The sequence below is a fragment of the Bos mutus genome, chromosome 20, assembly GCF_027580195.1.
Source record: "Bos mutus isolate GX-2022 chromosome 20, NWIPB_WYAK_1.1, whole genome shotgun sequence".
Lineage (NCBI taxonomy): Eukaryota > Metazoa > Chordata > Mammalia > Artiodactyla > Bovidae > Bos > Bos mutus.
In genome coordinates, this window is record NC_091636.1 from 33485579 (window position 1) to 33503261 (window position 17683).

The following is a 17683-nucleotide window of genomic DNA, read 5'->3' on the forward strand; positions in this document are numbered from 1 at the left end:
CCTTCTCCAGGGGATCTTCCCGACCCAGGGATCGAACCCAGGTCTCCCGCATTGTAGGCAGATGCTTTATATAATATTGTACTGATGTCTTCCATGTTGCATAACTGAAACTTTATACTAGCTGGTTAAATGTTTTGTCTTAAACCATTAAGTTTGTAGTAAATTGTTAGAATGGCAACAGGGAACTAATACAGTACCTCAAACAGTTAAGTCTAACCTGAACTGCAGTTTGTTTCAAAAACTCAAATGTTGGTCTTCTCACTCTCTCCCTGCTGGAGGGATCTTCCCCTGAACGCCCCTTTCCCCACCTACCACTTCCATAAAAACAGTGACTCTCCTCTTCCCAGTTCCTAGAAGAGCTTAGTGCTTACTACGAACTTATCAACTGTTAACCTGTCAAAAATTTAACCTTCTAACTCCTAGACCTCATCTTGTTCTTTTAACTGTGTGAAAGATGCTCAGTCGTGCCCCACTCTTTGCGATTGCATAGACTGTAGCCCGCCAGGCTTCTTCCTCCGTCCGTGGGAATTCTCCAGGCAAGAATACTGGAGTCCCTCCTCCAGCGGATCTTTCCAACCCAGGGAAAGAACCCAGGTCTCCCGCATTGGGGGGTAGATTCTTTGCCCTCTGAGCCACCAGGGAAGCCCAAGAATACTTGAGAGAGTAGCCTATCCCTTCTCCAGCGGATCTTCCCAACCCAGGAATCCAACCAGGGTCTCCTGCACTGCAGGACTGTTTACCAGTTGGGCTATCAGGGAAGCCTAGAAATTAATTACTTTTGCCAATATTTCACAAGTGTTAGGTCACTAATTGCTTCCTCTAGACAGCACGCATTTAGGATTGTTTTTCCCTACTAACTCTTAAATGTTTGGGTATTTTACCCTTTTGCAAGGGTGGGGGCTTTCCTCGGAAGAAGGTTGCAATTGAATTAACTGTTTGTATCAACAAGATCTGGGAACCACCAATAGTAACACTTTAAAGTGTTTTGGACTACACATATCCAGGCCCCACCCAAAGCTGTCAAAGCATATGTCCTCATGTTAGAGTTTAGGAAACTTGTTAACAAGTTCCACGTCTGATTCCTTGGCATAGTAAAATGGGAGATCAAGCCATATGCCTATTACTACAGTTTAAAAAGGCATTTCCTGCCTTTCTCTTCATATTCTGAGCCCAGCTATGTCCTCCTAGCAAGTGAGGACTGTGCTCAGTAGCTTAGTCGCAACCGACTCTTTGCGATCCAATGGACTAGCCCACCAGGCTGCTCTGTCCTTCGGATTTTCTGGGAGCGGGTTGCCACTTCATTCTCCAGGAGAGCTTCACCACCCAGGGACGGAACACGCGTCTCCTGCACTGGTAGGCAGATTCTTTACCGCGGAGCCTGTGAGGATCAGTCAGTCAAAAGCTTCAGGCCGGAGTACAGAGGAACGTGGAGAAGTACACCAGCCCAACCCCCAACCCTACACAGACGCCGGGAGGGCTGAGCTAGCGCCTGCACCCCAAGCAGGGGAGCCTCTCTACCCACATTTCCCATCTCCTAGGAAACCGGAATCTGCAATGTGGCCTTAGCGCTGACAGAACACTCGTAAAGACCGGAGGGAAACAACAGGAGGGTAGGTAGTCGAGTTCCGGTCTAAAAGTTTGAGGCAGGGAAAGGCGGATCCGGGAGGTATACGCCCAATCCCTTCCCCAGAAAGTTGTGAGTTCCGCTCCGCTGAACTCTCTATTGGCCCTAACTAGCTCTGCGATCCTCCTCTCGAAACCACCCACACTGCGGTGACGGACGCTTGAGAGCGGTGCACTGCGCCCCGCCGGAAGTGCTTTCCTGGGTGGAAGCTTCAGAGCGAAATATAGCGGAAGTGCTTTCTCTTCCGGCCTCTTTGGTCTCGGCGGCAGAAGCAAGATGGTGAGTGTTTTCCAGGGGCTCTCGTCATCGGCTTTCATCCTCACCCCCTGAACTGCGCCCCATGCGATCCTTGGGGGCCCTGGAAGCTTTCGGATAAGAGGAGCCGGTGGGTAGGGAAGGCAGCTTTCGAGAGGCACGAGAATGGCTCATAATTCTGATGTGGGGATGCTGAGCCTGCCGTCGTGGAGCTGCAGCTGCTCCAGGCCCCTTTCTTCTGACTTTTGGAAAGCCCGCACAGCCCTGCCCACCAGTGGGAACTAATGGAAGGAGCATGGGTTGCGGGTATTTGGCTCTGTAAGCAAAAGAATAGTTGGCGACGGTCCCTGGGCAGGAGCTCTTAGATTTTGCAGTAAGAGTAGGTAGGAAAACCACGTTACCTCCTCCTCTTTTGCCTTTTACGTTTTTCATTGTCCTTTTTAATAATGTAGCAAGTTTCAAAACATGGCAGATCTTGCCGGGGCTTTAGATGACGTGAAATCTAATAGTGCTCACTGATTTAGCACAGTGTCAGCCTTTGTGATTGTCATTAGTTTATATCAGTAGTTACTTTAACTGAAAATGTTTGCATGTGTATGGAAATGACTAGACTTAAACATTTATCTCCTTGCAGACGAAGGGAACGTCATCGTTTGGAAAGCGTCGGAATAAGACGCACACGCTGTGCCGCCGTTGTGGCTCTAAGGCCTACCACCTTCAGAAGTCGACCTGTGGCAAGTGTGGCTACCCTGCCAAGCGAAAGAGAAAGTGTAAGTTAATGTTTATAAACGTACTTTGAGAATAGTCTCGTTTCATATGTACATCGGTGGGGCATGACTTTGAATGTTGTTTCCTAGCAAAATTGTACATCTGTATACCACTATGTTGATTAGTTGCTAAGTTGTGTCCTACTCTTGGAACCCCATAATCTTTAGCTTAGTAGGCGTCTCTGTCCAATGGCTGTCCCAGGCAAAAATACTGTAGTGGGTTTCCATTTCTTTTTCCATGTATGGTCTTCCCTTGTGGCTCAACTGGTATGCTGAGCTTGCAGTGCAGACCTGGGTTCGATCCTTGGGTTGGGAAGAATCCTTGGAGAAGAGAAAGGCTACACATTCCAGTATTCTGACCTGGAGAATTCCATGGACAGTATAAGTATACCGATAAAATGAGTTTAAAGCCAAGGCAGGCATTTTTAATTATATTGACAGACAATGTGTCCTGGGTATGTAGGGACAACAATTTGGATCTTAACCTGAATTTTTTTTTTTCCCCAGATAATTGGAGTGCTAAAGCTAAAAGACGAAATACCACCGGGACTGGTAGAATGAGGCACCTAAAAATTGTATACCGCAGATTCAGGTACAGTTTTATGTTTCAGTTATAGGTGGGTGTATGGGCTTATATAACAGTCGTCTCAACTCCTCTGGTTCGTGGGATGAGGTGTTGCTAGGGTCCTTTTTCTTCTGCCACCATAACCTTCACATCAGTCTCGAACTTAGGAATCAGTGAACAGTAGTAGGCACTGAATAGGCTGGAGTGTAGTTTGAGGTAGACTCCAGAAAATAATGGCATTTATTCGCATACCTCCATTTCATTTTCCTGCCAGAGTTTGTCAAGATGATAGTATGTAATTGAGGCCTTCAGTTTTGTGGCTTTGGGCAAGTCTGCTTGCTGTAGAACACTGTTGTACTTAAAGAGAGGCCTTAAGAGTTTTAATTTCAGCCCCAACATAGTCTTATAGAGAAACTGCATTTTTAGTGGTAGCAGTTGAGGGGTGTAAGGCCTCCACTGAAGTGATTATTTGTTGGGGACTGGGATTGTCCTGTGCATTGTAGGATATTTAGCAGAATTTGTGACCTTCACTCAATTCAAGATCTTCAAGACCGCAAGACAGTTTGGGGGGTGTAAACACAACACACTTAGATGTATTTGTGTGTTGGAGTGACCTTTGCACTTAAGGCCAGTATATAGTAGTATGGGATAGGGTTCAGTGGTCTGCTAGTTTGAGTTAAGAGCATGAATTGAAGCCAATTTTAACCTGTGTGTTCCTCAAAAGACATTTCAAGTAGATGTTAAGTGAGTTAAGACATTAACCGTAGTTAAGCAGTTGAGAAAATGTCTATCATTAATCATGTTTTTCCTTAGCTAAAGGAAGGTAGGATCTCTGACCCATATTTTAAGAATCCGTTTTCCCAAAACCTTGGGAATCATAAGTGGTGGGGAAATACTGATCACTGCAACCAAATATGTTGCCTTGGCTATTTTGAAGCAGAGGGAAATAAATACCACAGCTTATCAGTGATGTTCTAAAAAATAAATGTCTGAACTTATGAATTCAATATTGATTTCATCATCTAACTGAGATAAGCTCATGAAAATATATTTTAACAAAGATTGAAATGTATGCGTTGACATTGCTGAAGTAACCATTCTTGTTTTAAACACAATGCAGGCATGGATTCCGTGAAGGAACAACACCTAAACCCAAGCGAGCGGCTGTTGCAGCATCCAGTTCATCTTAAGGATTTCAACGATTAGTCGCACAATAAATGTTCTGGCTTTTAAAATTATCTGGTGTGCTAAGGTATTTTTAATAGGCTTGTATCAGTGATTTACATAGGTTTGTGAATGTGACAACTAAAAATCAGGTTTATTTGTTAAGTGGCTGTTTTGGAACACTACCTTTTAAACTGGGTTGTGATACTGCTTAATAGGATTGGGCCTTTACAAGCGGAATTCTAAGATTCCTTAAAGATGACATTAAGAAGTAACATCTGTGCTACTGTGAGAACTGTGTTACCTCTGTGGTCTTTGTGGAGTGGTTGTCGTCCTGTATGATAGGCTTTGGATTTCTGGTGAGAACACAAAGGACAGGAGTTGAAGGAATTCCATTTTGGAAAGGTGGTTTTGTGGGGTTTTTGTATTTGATTTACAATGTTGCGTTAGTTTTTTACAGCAAAGTGATTCAGCTATACGTTTTTCTTTTTAAGATTCTCAGGTGATATTAACTCTTGGCGCCCAGCTCATAGGCTGTGTGTGCTTTTTAAGGTGGTCAGCTAAGTGAACAACTAGGTATGAGTCAATAAGAACATTTGTAGGGCCATGTGCAAATGCAGTGTATTGAGTAGAATGCAAAGGAAGGCCAAGTATAAACTCACTTGTAGGCTAGTAGAATTTTTTTAATCCTCACCTAGGTGATCATTGACTTTTCAGGGCTCTGAATTTTTCTGCCTTGCTTTCTGGTGTTTCTGCCAGTTTTTTGAAGTGAAGACAATACCAACTTTGTTGGACTGGTAAGAGAATAGAACATTAATTAAACATCACAAGTGTTGGAGTAACTAGCATAAAATAGCAATGTGGCCAAGCTGTGCTGTCCCAACTTGTAGCTTCCCATTTTTTTAAGAATTTAACAACTTTAATCTGACCTTGAAGGAGTTTTCATGATCATCACTGCCTCCGCAACCTTACCTTTAAAAACTGCCCTAGAATGCATTCCAAGATTAGTTAATTGCTCCCTTGCTTTTTTCCTTAGCTCCTAACTCTTTCAGGTCTCAGCTTGCTTCTACAGGAGCCCCAGCTGATCTGAATCTATATTGGGTTTCGTCCCAATATGTGTTATGTAATATAATGACTCTGTTCTACTTTTGCTGCTGCTCGCTGTTGAGTTGCTAAGTGTGTCTGACTCTGCAACGCCATGGACTGTATCCCACCAGGCTCCTCAGTCCATGAGATTTCCCAGGCAAGAATACTGGAGTGGGTTGCCACTTCCTGTGTCTCCTTTGGCAGGCAGGTTCTTTACCACTGAACCACCCCGGAGGCCCTCTTCTACTTTGTTGTTGTTAGTACTAAGTCTAGTCCTACTCTTTGTGACCCTAAGGACTGCAGCACCCTGGGCTTCTCTGGCCTTCACTATCTCAATGGAATTTGCACTCTTACGTTAATTGAGTGGGTGATGCTATCCAGCCATACTCAGGGATGCATAATAAGTTCTGTATCCAGTTGACATTTGATCATGTGATTTTTACTGGTGTACCTGTGCTTATTGATTTGTAAGGTGGAAGTCTAACTATGGGCTTTCAAAGTGAAGGTGCTTCTACAGTGGCTGTAGCCTAGTTACTGTAGTGGGTTCAAATATTTGAAATTGCTTTTGACCTATAAAAATAGTCATTTTATTTTGGCTTGAGTACTGAATAATCTGACATGGTATTAAGATCTTTCTGAAATCTTGCAGTGTTACTAAAGGTTGATTCCTGGGTGCTGGAGAGGCCCATTAAGATAGGTAATACCCAGGGCAGAATAAATATTAGGCCTTGAGGTAAGTAGGTGCTGACCTGAAGACAAGAAATTTCTAAATCCTGGGTCAGAAAACAGTTGGCACAAGGCGGGGTTGCATGAGAGGTAGACAGTGATGCCTTAAAAAAGGCCTCTGTGTTTATTGAGTATAAAGTGACTTAGTCCTTATTTGCCAGTGCCTGTGGCCTTGACTGTTTGAGTTTCAGTGGGAAATTTCTCTGATAACATGGAAGTCGTAAGACCCAGGGAGAAGCAGTGGGCTAGAGATGGAGCTGGTTAACACATTCAGTACAGACAGGTGGGTTCAGTACAGACAGGTGGGTTCAGTTCATTCAATGCTAGTTTGCAGACAGTTCATACCTGACATATCTCATGATGTCCTGAGGATCAAAGTTGGTTTGGACAGTGGATCTCTGTCTAACAGAAGATGCCTGAGGCCAGCGCCACAACTAAGGGATTTATGTTTCTTTGGCAGGGGAACACAGGAGCCGTTGAGTGTTACCATAGGGTATCTGAAGTAATACCCAGGAATGTATCATTATTTATGTATGCATTTGACCTTTCAGTCACAGCTACTGTGGTTTTGTCAGTTGGAGAAAATATCAGAGGTAGGGGTCTTGGATTTTCTGGACTAGGGGGCAAGGATTTGGTGCATTCACTGAGGAATATAAGATGGAAGCAACAGGAAGAAATTGTTAGGTGGTGTTGATGCCTGTGGGATACTAGAAGTATCTTGGAAGAACTCAGTAAAGCTAGTGGCAGCTGAAGTGGAAAGCCGAAAGCCCAGGCTGGAGATTTGCATTTGGAAATAATGAACATAGAGTTGAGAATGGGAATTGATTTAGGGATTAGAAGGAAATGGTGAAACCTGGGAGGCATTTAAAAATGATGGGAGATGGGAGGAAAGGATTGTTTATTTTTCTCTCTTTAAAAATTCAGATTCTTGACTCAGTAATGGTTGAAACCATTTGAAAAAGAGAAGACAGTGTAGAGAGACTCAAGGAAAGGTTTGGGGAGATGTCCTTAGGAGATGAGGAATGAGAGTGGTTCATTAATTTGTTCAGCATACACGTGATGAGTGGGAACAAAAACCAACATGGTTGAAGTTGACTCCAGTCATTGCAGAAATGAGTCCTACAAAATAAGTGTCCTGTGGGACTAAGGCCAAGGAGGAAAAGATTTTTAAATTAAAAAAATTTAATGACTTCAGGGTTTGGAAAATTTAGGTTAGTGTTTATTTTCCACCAACCTTGTTTCTGTAGAGCATCAGGAATAAAGCCAGAGGTTCAGGGGTGATTGGGCAATAAAGAATTTAGTTTAAAATGAGAAGAGTTTAGTTTAAAAAGCACTTTTGGAAGGTTACCTAGTTATTCTGTAGTTGCCTTTCACTTCTATTTATGATACTGTGCCCCTTATGAACCAAATCTAGTGACCTCTGTGTGCCAGAAGCAGTTCTGGGCCCAGGAGATACAGTGGAGAATAAGACAGACTCCTTTGGCAGAGATTTCAGTAGAGCATGTGACAGCCTGCACTTGGTGTGTATGTGGTGTGTTGGGGTTGAGATACCTAGAACAGATAAGTAATTTCAGGTAGTGTTAAGACCTATGAAGACAAAAATACAGAAAGTGTGACAGGATGGAGGTAGAGGACCCCTTAGAAAAGTGGTTAAGATAAATATGGAAATTCCCTGGTGGTCCAGTGGTTAGGACTGCAAAAGGCCCCAGTTCAGTTGCTGGTCAGGGAACTAAGATCCCAACCCTAACTTTTGTCAAGTTAAATGTTTTTCTCAAAACGAAAGGTAATTCATAATCTAAGAGAAGCATATGTCAGAGACTATCAAACTGAGAAACTAAGAATGAAATCTGGAGCAAAAACTTCTGTCTATGGTAAGGTAAACGGATGTCTTGTCAAATAACCAATGAAAAAATGGTTCTCATCTATGCGAGTGGTCTGTAGATTACCACAGACATGGTATGTGGATTGAGATTTTATTTTTGTGTGCTCATCTCTATGCAATGGAGATATGCCCCAGGATGAAGACTTTGTTCTTTTTTTTTTTTTCTTAAGATTACTCAAAGATAAGAAAAAATATCCTCCAGTCATGATTAGTTGTAAAAATAGTTTTTATTTCTCAAGAAATTTTTGGTTCTATGTTATAGTCAGAATTCAAAGTTGACTTAAGCTTATCTTTCAGCTTGGGCCTCTTGGGCTGAAGCCATTGGAGAAGGGGGCATGATCCCTCTGATTTCAGCTTTTCTCCTTGAGATGAGGGGCTTGTGAGCTGCAGTTTCACTCAGTGGGGTTTAAAGAGTAGACAACACGGGGGAGTGATGTTTCCTTTTCCTGAGGTTTCCTCTACTTCTGAGGGCCCTACAGACAAGATCCCATGCTTTTCCTCATTCCTGAGTGGCTCACATCTGGTCCACAGGAAAAATTCCCACATTCCTGGCCTCAACAACCTGAAGTTTCCTAGGTTTAGAACTGCTGCCGCTGCTAAGTCACTTCAGTCGTGTTCGACTCTGTGCAACCCCATAGACGACAGCCCACCAGGCTCCCCCGTCCCTGGGATTCTCCAGGCAAGAACACTGGAGTGGGTTGCCATTTCCTTCTCCATTGCATGAAAGTGAAAATTTCAGTCAAAGTGAAGTTGCTCAGTTGTGTCCGACTCTTAGCGACCCCATAAGACTGCAGCCTACCAGGCTCCTCCGACCATGGGATTTTCCAGGCAAGAGTACTGGAGTGAGGTGCCATTGCCTTCTCCGAGGTTTAGAACTAGAAAGTAGTAAAACTATTCTAAGAAGGTTGGATTGAATACTTCCAACTCAAATTTCTTTACAAAATTTTTCCATTAAACTCTTATATCTTTGATTTGGCTGAGGATTCTAAAAGCTGTGACCAGATGTGAGCCACTCAGGAGAGAGGGAGAATGGAAAAACAATAAGATCCTACTGGATAGGATGGGGACCTGTACTCAATATCCTCTAATAAACCGTAATGGAAAAGAATATAAAAGGTACATATGTATAATTGAGTCACTTTGCTGTACAGCAGAAATTAACATTGTAGGACAGCTATAGTGTTGGTCGCTCAGTCGTGTTTGACTCTGAGATCCCATGGACTGTAGCCCACCAGGCTGTTCTGTCCATGGATATTCCAGGCAAGAATACCAGAGTGGATTGTCATTTCCTCCTCCAACTACAATTTTAAAAAGCTGTGACCTGGTTCTTGGATATATTGTGTGTGTGTGTGTGTGTGTGTGTGCGCGCGCGCGCGTGCCTCCATGCTTAGTTACTTCATTGTGTCTGACTGTGTCTGACTCTTTGCAACACATTGGACTGTAACCCTCCACATTCCTCTGTCCATGGGATTCTCCAGGCTAGAATACTGAAGTGGGTGGCCGTTTCCTACTCTAGGGCATCTTCCCAACCCAGGGATCGAACCTAGGTTACCTGTGACTCCTGCATTGTAGGCAGATTCTTCACCCGCTGAGTGTGTCTGTTGTTGAGTCACTAAGTCCTGTACAACTTTGCCCCATGGGTTGCAGCACACCAGGCTTTCCCTGTCCTTAACTATCTCCCAGAGTTTGCTCAAATTCATGCCCATTGAGTGGATGATGTCATCCAATCATCTCATCCTCTATCACCTCCTTCTGCCCTCAATCTTGCCCATCATCGGGGTCTTTTCCAGTGAGTTGGCTCTTAGCATCAGGGGGCCAAAGTATTTGAGCTTCAGCATCAGCCCTGCCAATCAATATACAGGGTTGATTTCCTTTAGTATTGACTGGTTTGATCTTGCAATCCAAAGTCCAGGAGGCTTTTCTAGCACCACAATTCAAAAGCATCAGTTCTAAAGCGCTCAGCCTTCTTTATGGTCCAACTCACATCCATACATGGTGGTGGTGCAGTTGCTAAGTCATGTCTGACTCTTATAACCCTGTAGACTACAACCTGTGAGGCTCCTCTCGTCCATGGGATTTTCCAGGCAAGAATACTGGGGTGGGTTGCCAGTTCCTTCTCCAGGGGATCTTCCCAACCAAGGGTTTGGACCTGAGTCTCCTGCTTTGCAGGCGGATTCTCTACTGACTACGCTACGAGGCAAGGGCATCCATAGATACTACTGGAAGAACCATAGCTTTTGACTCTGCAGACCTTTGTTAGCAAACTGATGTGTTTGCTTTTTAATATGCTGTCTAGGTTGTTGCAGCTTTCTTTCCAAGAAGCAAGCATCTTCTCTGTGTCTGATTTGATACTTTCCAGCCCACTGAGAGCCCTAACAATTGGACTGCCAGGGTATTTACAGCCCTAATCTTAAATGTTCCATTTGTATAGTTCTGGAAAAGACATCTATCTAGCACATGCAGAAGGTGTGTGATTTGCTCTCAGAAAATGTTTAAAATGATCTGAACTCTATTATATATAGTTACTATGTGGAGATAATTAAGTCCTTTAGGGGAAAGATCTTTAAAAAAAAAAAAACACCGAGGACTCTCCTGGTGATGGAGTGAATAGGCATTCGCTTGCGGATGCAGAGGACATGGGTTTGATTCCTAGTCTGGGGAGATTATGCATGCTGCAGGCAACGAAAGCCCGTGAGCCCTAGAGCCTCTGCTCTACGAGAAAAGCTACTGCAATGAGAAGCCTGTGCACCGCAACAAAGACACCCAGTGTGACCAAAAAAAAATTTTTTTTAACTGTTAAGGTGTTGAAGAAAGGTCTAGCTCCTTTAAGGTAGAGCAGGTGGAAGAGGTGACCGAGGAGGAAGCAAATGGATACCAGGTGATAAATGGTACTGTTTTAGAAACATCACCATCTTGGGCAAATGGGAGGAGGGAAGGCTTGTCAGTAAATGGTTCATCCAGCTCAGAGTGGAAAGGGCAGAGAGCAGAAACTTCATGGTCCCTGTGTTGCAGGGCAGCAGCCCTAAGAGAAGTAGCTCCCCAGGGCAGGAGAGACAGGAAGCCTCAGAGGGAAGTACTGTCCAATTAGGGATGACTCTGGAGAGAAGCCTCTGGGAACATGCGCCTCTGAGGGAGCAAAGCATGGTGCTCTGCGTTTCGAGTTGCAAGAGGCTTGAGATGGTGTAATTAAATTTCCTTATTTTAGAGAGGAACAAACTAAGGCACAGATTTATTGTAGATAAATATATATATATATTTCTTTGCTAATAACGATTCTGACAACAGAGAGTATTGGAATGCACTGCTTTAAATATTACATTGTACAATGTAAGGTTCCTTTTGTAGAAATTTGTCTTTATTAAATAGAACCCTAATTCATCTATAGCCTAGATGTGGAAACAGTGCTAATCATACATTATATAGTACAGAGATCTAAGATACCATTCACATTCATGACTTTAGCACTGGATTCTCTAAAGATAATAGCAAGCCATTTTCTGGTCATCTTAGAGCAAATCTGCCCTTTTCTGATTCCTCCTCTCCTCCCAAGAAAGTCCTTTGAGGATATACTATGGAGTAAAATCCTCAATAGTTTAAAATTTTTGAACAGTTTTAAATTTTGAGTAAATTTCGTATTCAGATACAGCTCTTCAAACCTGCATAGGTGAACTCTAGGCAGATTTTATCACACTGTGCCTTCTGGTATTTTTCAATTACTTGGCATTTAGATCAATTATAAAATTTAGTTGTAGATGCCAGCACCAGATCAGATCAGATCAGTTGCTCAGTCGTGACCGACTCTGCGACCCCATGAATCGCAGCACGCCAGGCCTCCCTGTCCATCACCAACTCCCAGAGTCACTCAGACTCAAGTCCATCGAGTCAGTGATGCCATCCAGCCATCTCCTCTGTCGTCCCCTTCTCTTGCCCCCAATCCCTCCCAGCATCAGAGTCTTTTCCAATAAGTCAACTCTTGGCATGAGGTGGCCCAAGTACTGGAGTTTCAGCTTTAGCATCATTCCTTCCAAAGAAATCCCAGGGCTGATCTCCTTCAGGATGGACTGGTTGGATCTCCTTGCAGTCCAAGGGACTCTCAAGAGTCTTCTCCAACACCACAGTTCAAAAGCATCAATTCTTCGGCGCTCAGCCTTCTTCACAGTCCAACTCTCACATCCATACATGACCACTGGAAAAACCATAGCCTTGACTAGACAAACCTTTGTTGTCAAAGTAATGTCTCTGCTTTTGAACATGCTATCTAGGTTGGTCATAACTTTCTTTCCAAGGAGTAAGCGTCTTTTAATTTCATGGCTGCAGTCACCATCTGTAGTGATTTTGGAGCCCCCCAAAATAAAGTCTGCCACTGTTTCCACTGTTTCCCCATCTATTTCCCATGAAGTGATGGGACCGGATGCCATGATCTTCGTTTTCTGAATGTTGAGCTTTAAGCCAACTTGATGCAAGCATAGACAGGAATTTAGTATTTGCAAAATAAAAACCAGCTACTGCTCAAAACATAGTAATTATGTATAAATACCAGAAATAACAGGAATACAAGCATCCAGTTAAAATAGCTGGTATATCAGTGATGGCTCAATGAAGAGACAGAAATCACACGGTAAACTTGAACAGGAAAAGATTAAGGGATTAAGGTAATACGGGACTGGTAAGGAAAAACTGAAGTGAACCCTATAGGAAGAACAGAAAGAAGCAGCAGTCACTTCCCCTGGAGCTGAGATAAAGCACCCAAGGAAGAGGCGGCCTCAACCCCCGCAGTTGAGAGCCAGATGTTGGAAAAGGTACAGCACAGTTCACTGGATATTGAAATGTCTTGTTTCTGGGACTTGACGGGAAGCCACCAGAGGCATGACGCTGGGGAAGTCATTCCTGAGGATGTGCCTTGCCTAACAATGTTTTGAAGCTGCCTGAAGGGAAAGCTTCTGGAAAGCCTTTTGTAAAAGTCAACTATAATGTACATAATCCAATAAGTCACTTAGAGCATTCTCCATATTAAAACTTCAGAGTCAGGTAATCTAGAAGCATTTCAATGAAAACAAAATATACTAGAGTTAGGGCTTCTCTGATGGCTCAGATGGTAAAGAATCTGCCTGCAATGCAGGAGACCTGGGTTCAATCCCTGGTTCAGGAAGATCCCCTGGAGAAGGGAAAGGCTACCCACTCCAGTATTCTTGTCTGGAGAATTCCATGGACAGCGGAGCCTGGCAGACTACAGTCCATGGAGTTACTAGAGTTAGAACAAATTCCTCATATAAAAAACTCCCAATGCCAAATAAAATCAACATAATTTTTTAAGTTAAACACTATACATTTCCTGATGTACTTGAATTTAATTGTATTTCATTTTACATAAGAGAAATAATAGATATAAATAATATGAGAATCAGTAATTTCACATAATCACATGTAAGAAATAATATTCCTTACTAAAAAATAATCAAGTCTTTAACTCTTATGTAATTCATTAGTTATTAAAGAATCCACCAAAGCATATAACAGCTCAGTTCTTTAGAGTATATCCTCAATACATTTAACGTAACTTAGTAAATTCTACCATATTATGGTTCTTTTAGAAAGTATAAAATATCTCAAAATATTTGGGGACTTCCCTGGTGGTCCACTGGTTAAGAATCTGCCTTCCAATGCAGGGGACGAAGGACTGATTCCTGGTCTGGGAACTAAGATCCCACATGCCTTGGAGCAACTAAGCCCCCCGGACACAACTAGAGAGAAATCAAGGGCTGCAAAGACAGATCATGTGTGTCACAACTAAGACCTTGATGCAGCCAAATTAAGAATTTTAAAAGTATCTCGAAATATTTGAAGAAAAATATTTTAAGATGGAGACCAATATACTTTACATTTTAAAAATGGTTTATATTTTCCTGTTTCAAAAGCATTTAAGGGTGACAAAAAAGAAAGAGATGAACGTTAGTGGAAATTGCTAAGGGAAAGAGCCAGTTTGAAAATACTACATGCTGTATGAGTCCAATTACATGATATTCTGAAACAGACAAAATTATAGAGACAGGAAAAAGTATGGTTGAATATGTGAGGCAACAGGACAATTTTTAGGGTACTGAAACTATCTGTATGATATGGTAATAGTGGATACAAAAAAAATAGTGGATACATGATACTCTTAAAACCCACAAAAATTTATAGCACAGAGTGAATCTTTTCTTAAAAAAATATTTATGGACTACACTGGTCTTCCTTGCTCACGACTTTCTCCAGTTGCAGAAAGCAGGGCTACTCTTCACTGAGATGCACAGGCTTCTCATTCTGGCACTTCTCTCATTGCAGAGCATGAGCTCTAGGGTGTGCAGGCTTAGTTGTCCTGCTGCATGTGCGATCTTCCCAGAGCAGGGATCAAACCCGTGTCCCCTGCATTGGCAGGCAGACTCTTTTTCGGCTGTGCTAGGTCTTCGCTGCTGCACAGGGTTTCTCTAGTTGCAGAGAGCGGGGGCCACTCTGTCTGCAGTGCATGAGCTGCTGCTTATGGTGGCTTCTCCTGTTGCAGAACACAGGCTGTACAGGGCACACGAGCTTCAGTACTTGCAGCGCAAAGGCTTAGGAGTTGCAGCTCCCGGGCTCTGGAGCACGGGCTCAATAGTCGTGGCACCTGGGCTTAGTTGCCCTGCAGCATGTGAGATGTTCCCAGTTCAAGGATGGAACGTGTGTCTCCTCCCTTGGCAGGCAGATTCTTAACCACTGGACCACCCGGGAGGTCTCAGAGTGAATCTTAATGTATGCAAATTTATTTGGGAAGTTGTAGTATATGGCCTAATATTAAGGCTCAATATTATGTGTTGCCTTAATAGTCATGTTTATTACCTGGTAAAACTGGGAGGGCCTAGAATGGCTTAACTGTGTATGTCCTTCTCCTCAGTCTTCCCTTAAATTAGTTCCTCTAGCTAAATCTCTAGCTTTCCTTATTGAAGGGACCAGGCACAGTCAGTGCTAGTCCCTGAGAAGTGGGTTTCAGTTCCCTGCCAACTTGTGGAACTATTCTTAACATTCTTAACATTCAAATCAAATAATCATATTCTTCACAGGAACCGGGGGCACTGTGCCCTCTTGGTACTACAAATCTGTCTTCCATAGCCTCTGGTTGTTTCTTCTCTTCTTCAGTGTGACTTCCCTGTGGCCCTGAGTGGTATTGTGGTGTCCATGGCTACAAGTATTTGTGACCACAGACTGATGTTGATATCATCTGTCCTGTGTCAGGAGTTGCTTGCCTACTCCTATAGCCCTAGGGAGGGAACTCCTCTCTCACCAACAGGGTGAATAGGAGGCAATTAATAGGGGGACCTGAGGATGGACTGCAGATTGTGACAACATAATCTATGTGTATTATACACATATGAAATCACCTCACTGAAGAGGGTGGAAGAAATAGGTGATTATCTAAGGAAATGGTAAAGAGCAAAATTACCATCTGGAAGGGACTTCCCTGGTGCTCCAGGGGCTAAGACTTGAAAATGAGTGAAGCCTATAAAACTAAAGACAAAAGGAACTGCACACAAGCACTGGATTCACATTGATAAAATTGTTATCCACAGGGGTAAGGTTAATAATTCTGATACTTCCATAAATGTAAACTCAAACTGAGCAATTAGGTAAATGGATATTAGAAAATGAAAGCTAGGTTTCTCAGTGTTGGAGCAGGAGTTTGCAGATAAGCAAAGGGAAAGGCTAGGATAATCTATGCAGCAACAAATTAAGAGTTGTTTGTATGGATCAGTATGAAGTCATGTTTAGCTTAATATAGATAGGGGTGATTCTACCCAGAGAAATAGAGATATGGGTATATTTATTAGTTAGAATACACACATATATTTATTTGCTCTGTCAGCTGAGAGAGTCTCAGTTCAGTCACTCAGTCATGTCCGACTCTGCTACCCCATGGACTGTAGCACGCCAGGCCTCCCTGTCCATCACCTACTCCGGGAATTTACCCAAACTGTAGAAGCAATTATACTCCAAACAGCAAATTTTGGTTTCTAATATCACTCTCCAATAAAAGTAACAAGGACACCTTCGAGAAATGACTGATCCTAGGACCAGGACAGGACAAGTTGAGTAGCCTGTAGTGTCAGAAAGTGACAAAAAAAGAATAAAAACTACACTGATGGAGGCATATCAAAGGGATACAGGAGCCAACTGAAAGGGCACCCAAATGACCAAAGCTGGAACAATCTGAGCAATGAAATCAAGGTGTATCAGATTATAACTTGGTGTATAAAAAATAAATATTCATGAGTCCATACTGCTATAAGCAAATGAAACATCCTCCCCACCCCCACAAAATGCATGCTTAGCTGGCCTGTGAGCTGCTGCCAAAAAGCTAGGGTCTGGTAACCACAGGGTCCTTGTTTCCTGGGACGTCACTCCAGCTGTCCTCTTTCTCTGCCTTTCCACTTAAATTCTGAATCAATTTTTCAAGAATAATGTTTTGAAGGAGACCAAATTACTAGTACAAATAGCCCAATTATTACCCTATTCAAGGCATCCACATGTCATCAACCCCTTTTATTACCAAACTTCATAAAAACAAATCTTAACAGTGACCAGAAACAGTCCAGTGATTTCTGTCTCTGATAGTCTCAGCTGATCCAAAGGCACAGTTTAGATGACCAGCCTACTCTTCATGCAATGATCCAAGGCCATTATTTCCCTTAACTGATAAGAACAGGGCAGCAAACAGTTTGGAGTTACATTGTTTTGGTGAATGACTACTCTTTGTGCCACTGATCATGGACAGATCCACATGCCTGATACTCAGTAAATCAACTGAGCGGTGGGGAGGGTTGACATCTTCTTATTAAAAGTAAGGAACCCATCCAGGACTAAGCAAGCACAGTTACCTAGAGATAGACCGAGGGGGTCCTTGTGAACAGTGCTGATTTTCTCTAGAAAACAGCTCTGGGCCTATTTCAGCACGGGTGATTGAATGTTAAAAATCATCATCATGAGGGGGTTGCAAACATTTTAACCTAAAAATATTTCAAACCAGGATTGGGAATCATCTACGCTAGATAAACAGGGGGACAATTATCCACAAACAAATTTTAATCACTGTAATTTCCTGGAGAACGTCTAACTTTATGACTATTTTTTCCCTATTTCTTTCATAGGCTCATATTGCTTCTGGGTCTTCTTAAGTTTTCATGTTTTCTAAGTAAATGTCCTGTCCTTGGGTCCCTTAACTCCACAATTTGGGGAGATCGCACCCAAATTCCCTGCCCTACTATGCCATTTGTTTGATGAGGACACCCAATCTGTATCTCTAGACTGACCTTTCTTTGGGCTAGTGGACCTGTATTACCAGTATATTTCTGGATACCTTTTGTGACTGTCTCTCAGATGCCTTGATGTTATAGACAGAATTTATTATTTCTGTTGAACCTCCATTCCCCACCCTCCTACAAACCTCTCCAGAAACCTGGGAGGTTAGTGTGGACTCTGTATCTTGCTAATTTCATATCTAAATAGGTCTTGAGTTTTTCCTTTACATATATGGTGCCTGTGTCATCATTTCTTCACTAGATGATTGCAAGTCTCTTGTTTTACCACACTTTCGTCTCACTCTT

General features: G+C 42.8%; 1 protein-coding gene and 1 non-coding gene across 2 annotated transcripts; both read left to right on the top strand.

Annotated features, from left to right (window-relative positions):
• Nucleotides 1–1746: 1746 nt before the first annotated feature.
• RPL37 (ribosomal protein L37) lies at nucleotides 1747–4449 on the top strand. The gene is made up of 4 exons (XM_005889715.3): nucleotides 1747–1903; nucleotides 2514–2649; nucleotides 3154–3238; nucleotides 4332–4449. The coding sequence occupies exons 1-4, from the start codon at nucleotides 1901–1903 to the stop codon at nucleotides 4399–4401; spliced, it is 294 nt and encodes a 97-aa protein (XP_005889777.1). The 5' UTR covers nucleotides 1747–1900; the 3' UTR covers nucleotides 4402–4449.
• Nucleotides 4169–4249, top strand: LOC138984288 (small nucleolar RNA SNORD72). Its single transcript, XR_011461547.1, has one exon. It is a non-coding gene; the product is annotated as a small nucleolar RNA SNORD72 (small nucleolar RNA).
• Nucleotides 4450–17683: the final 13234 nt, after the last annotated feature.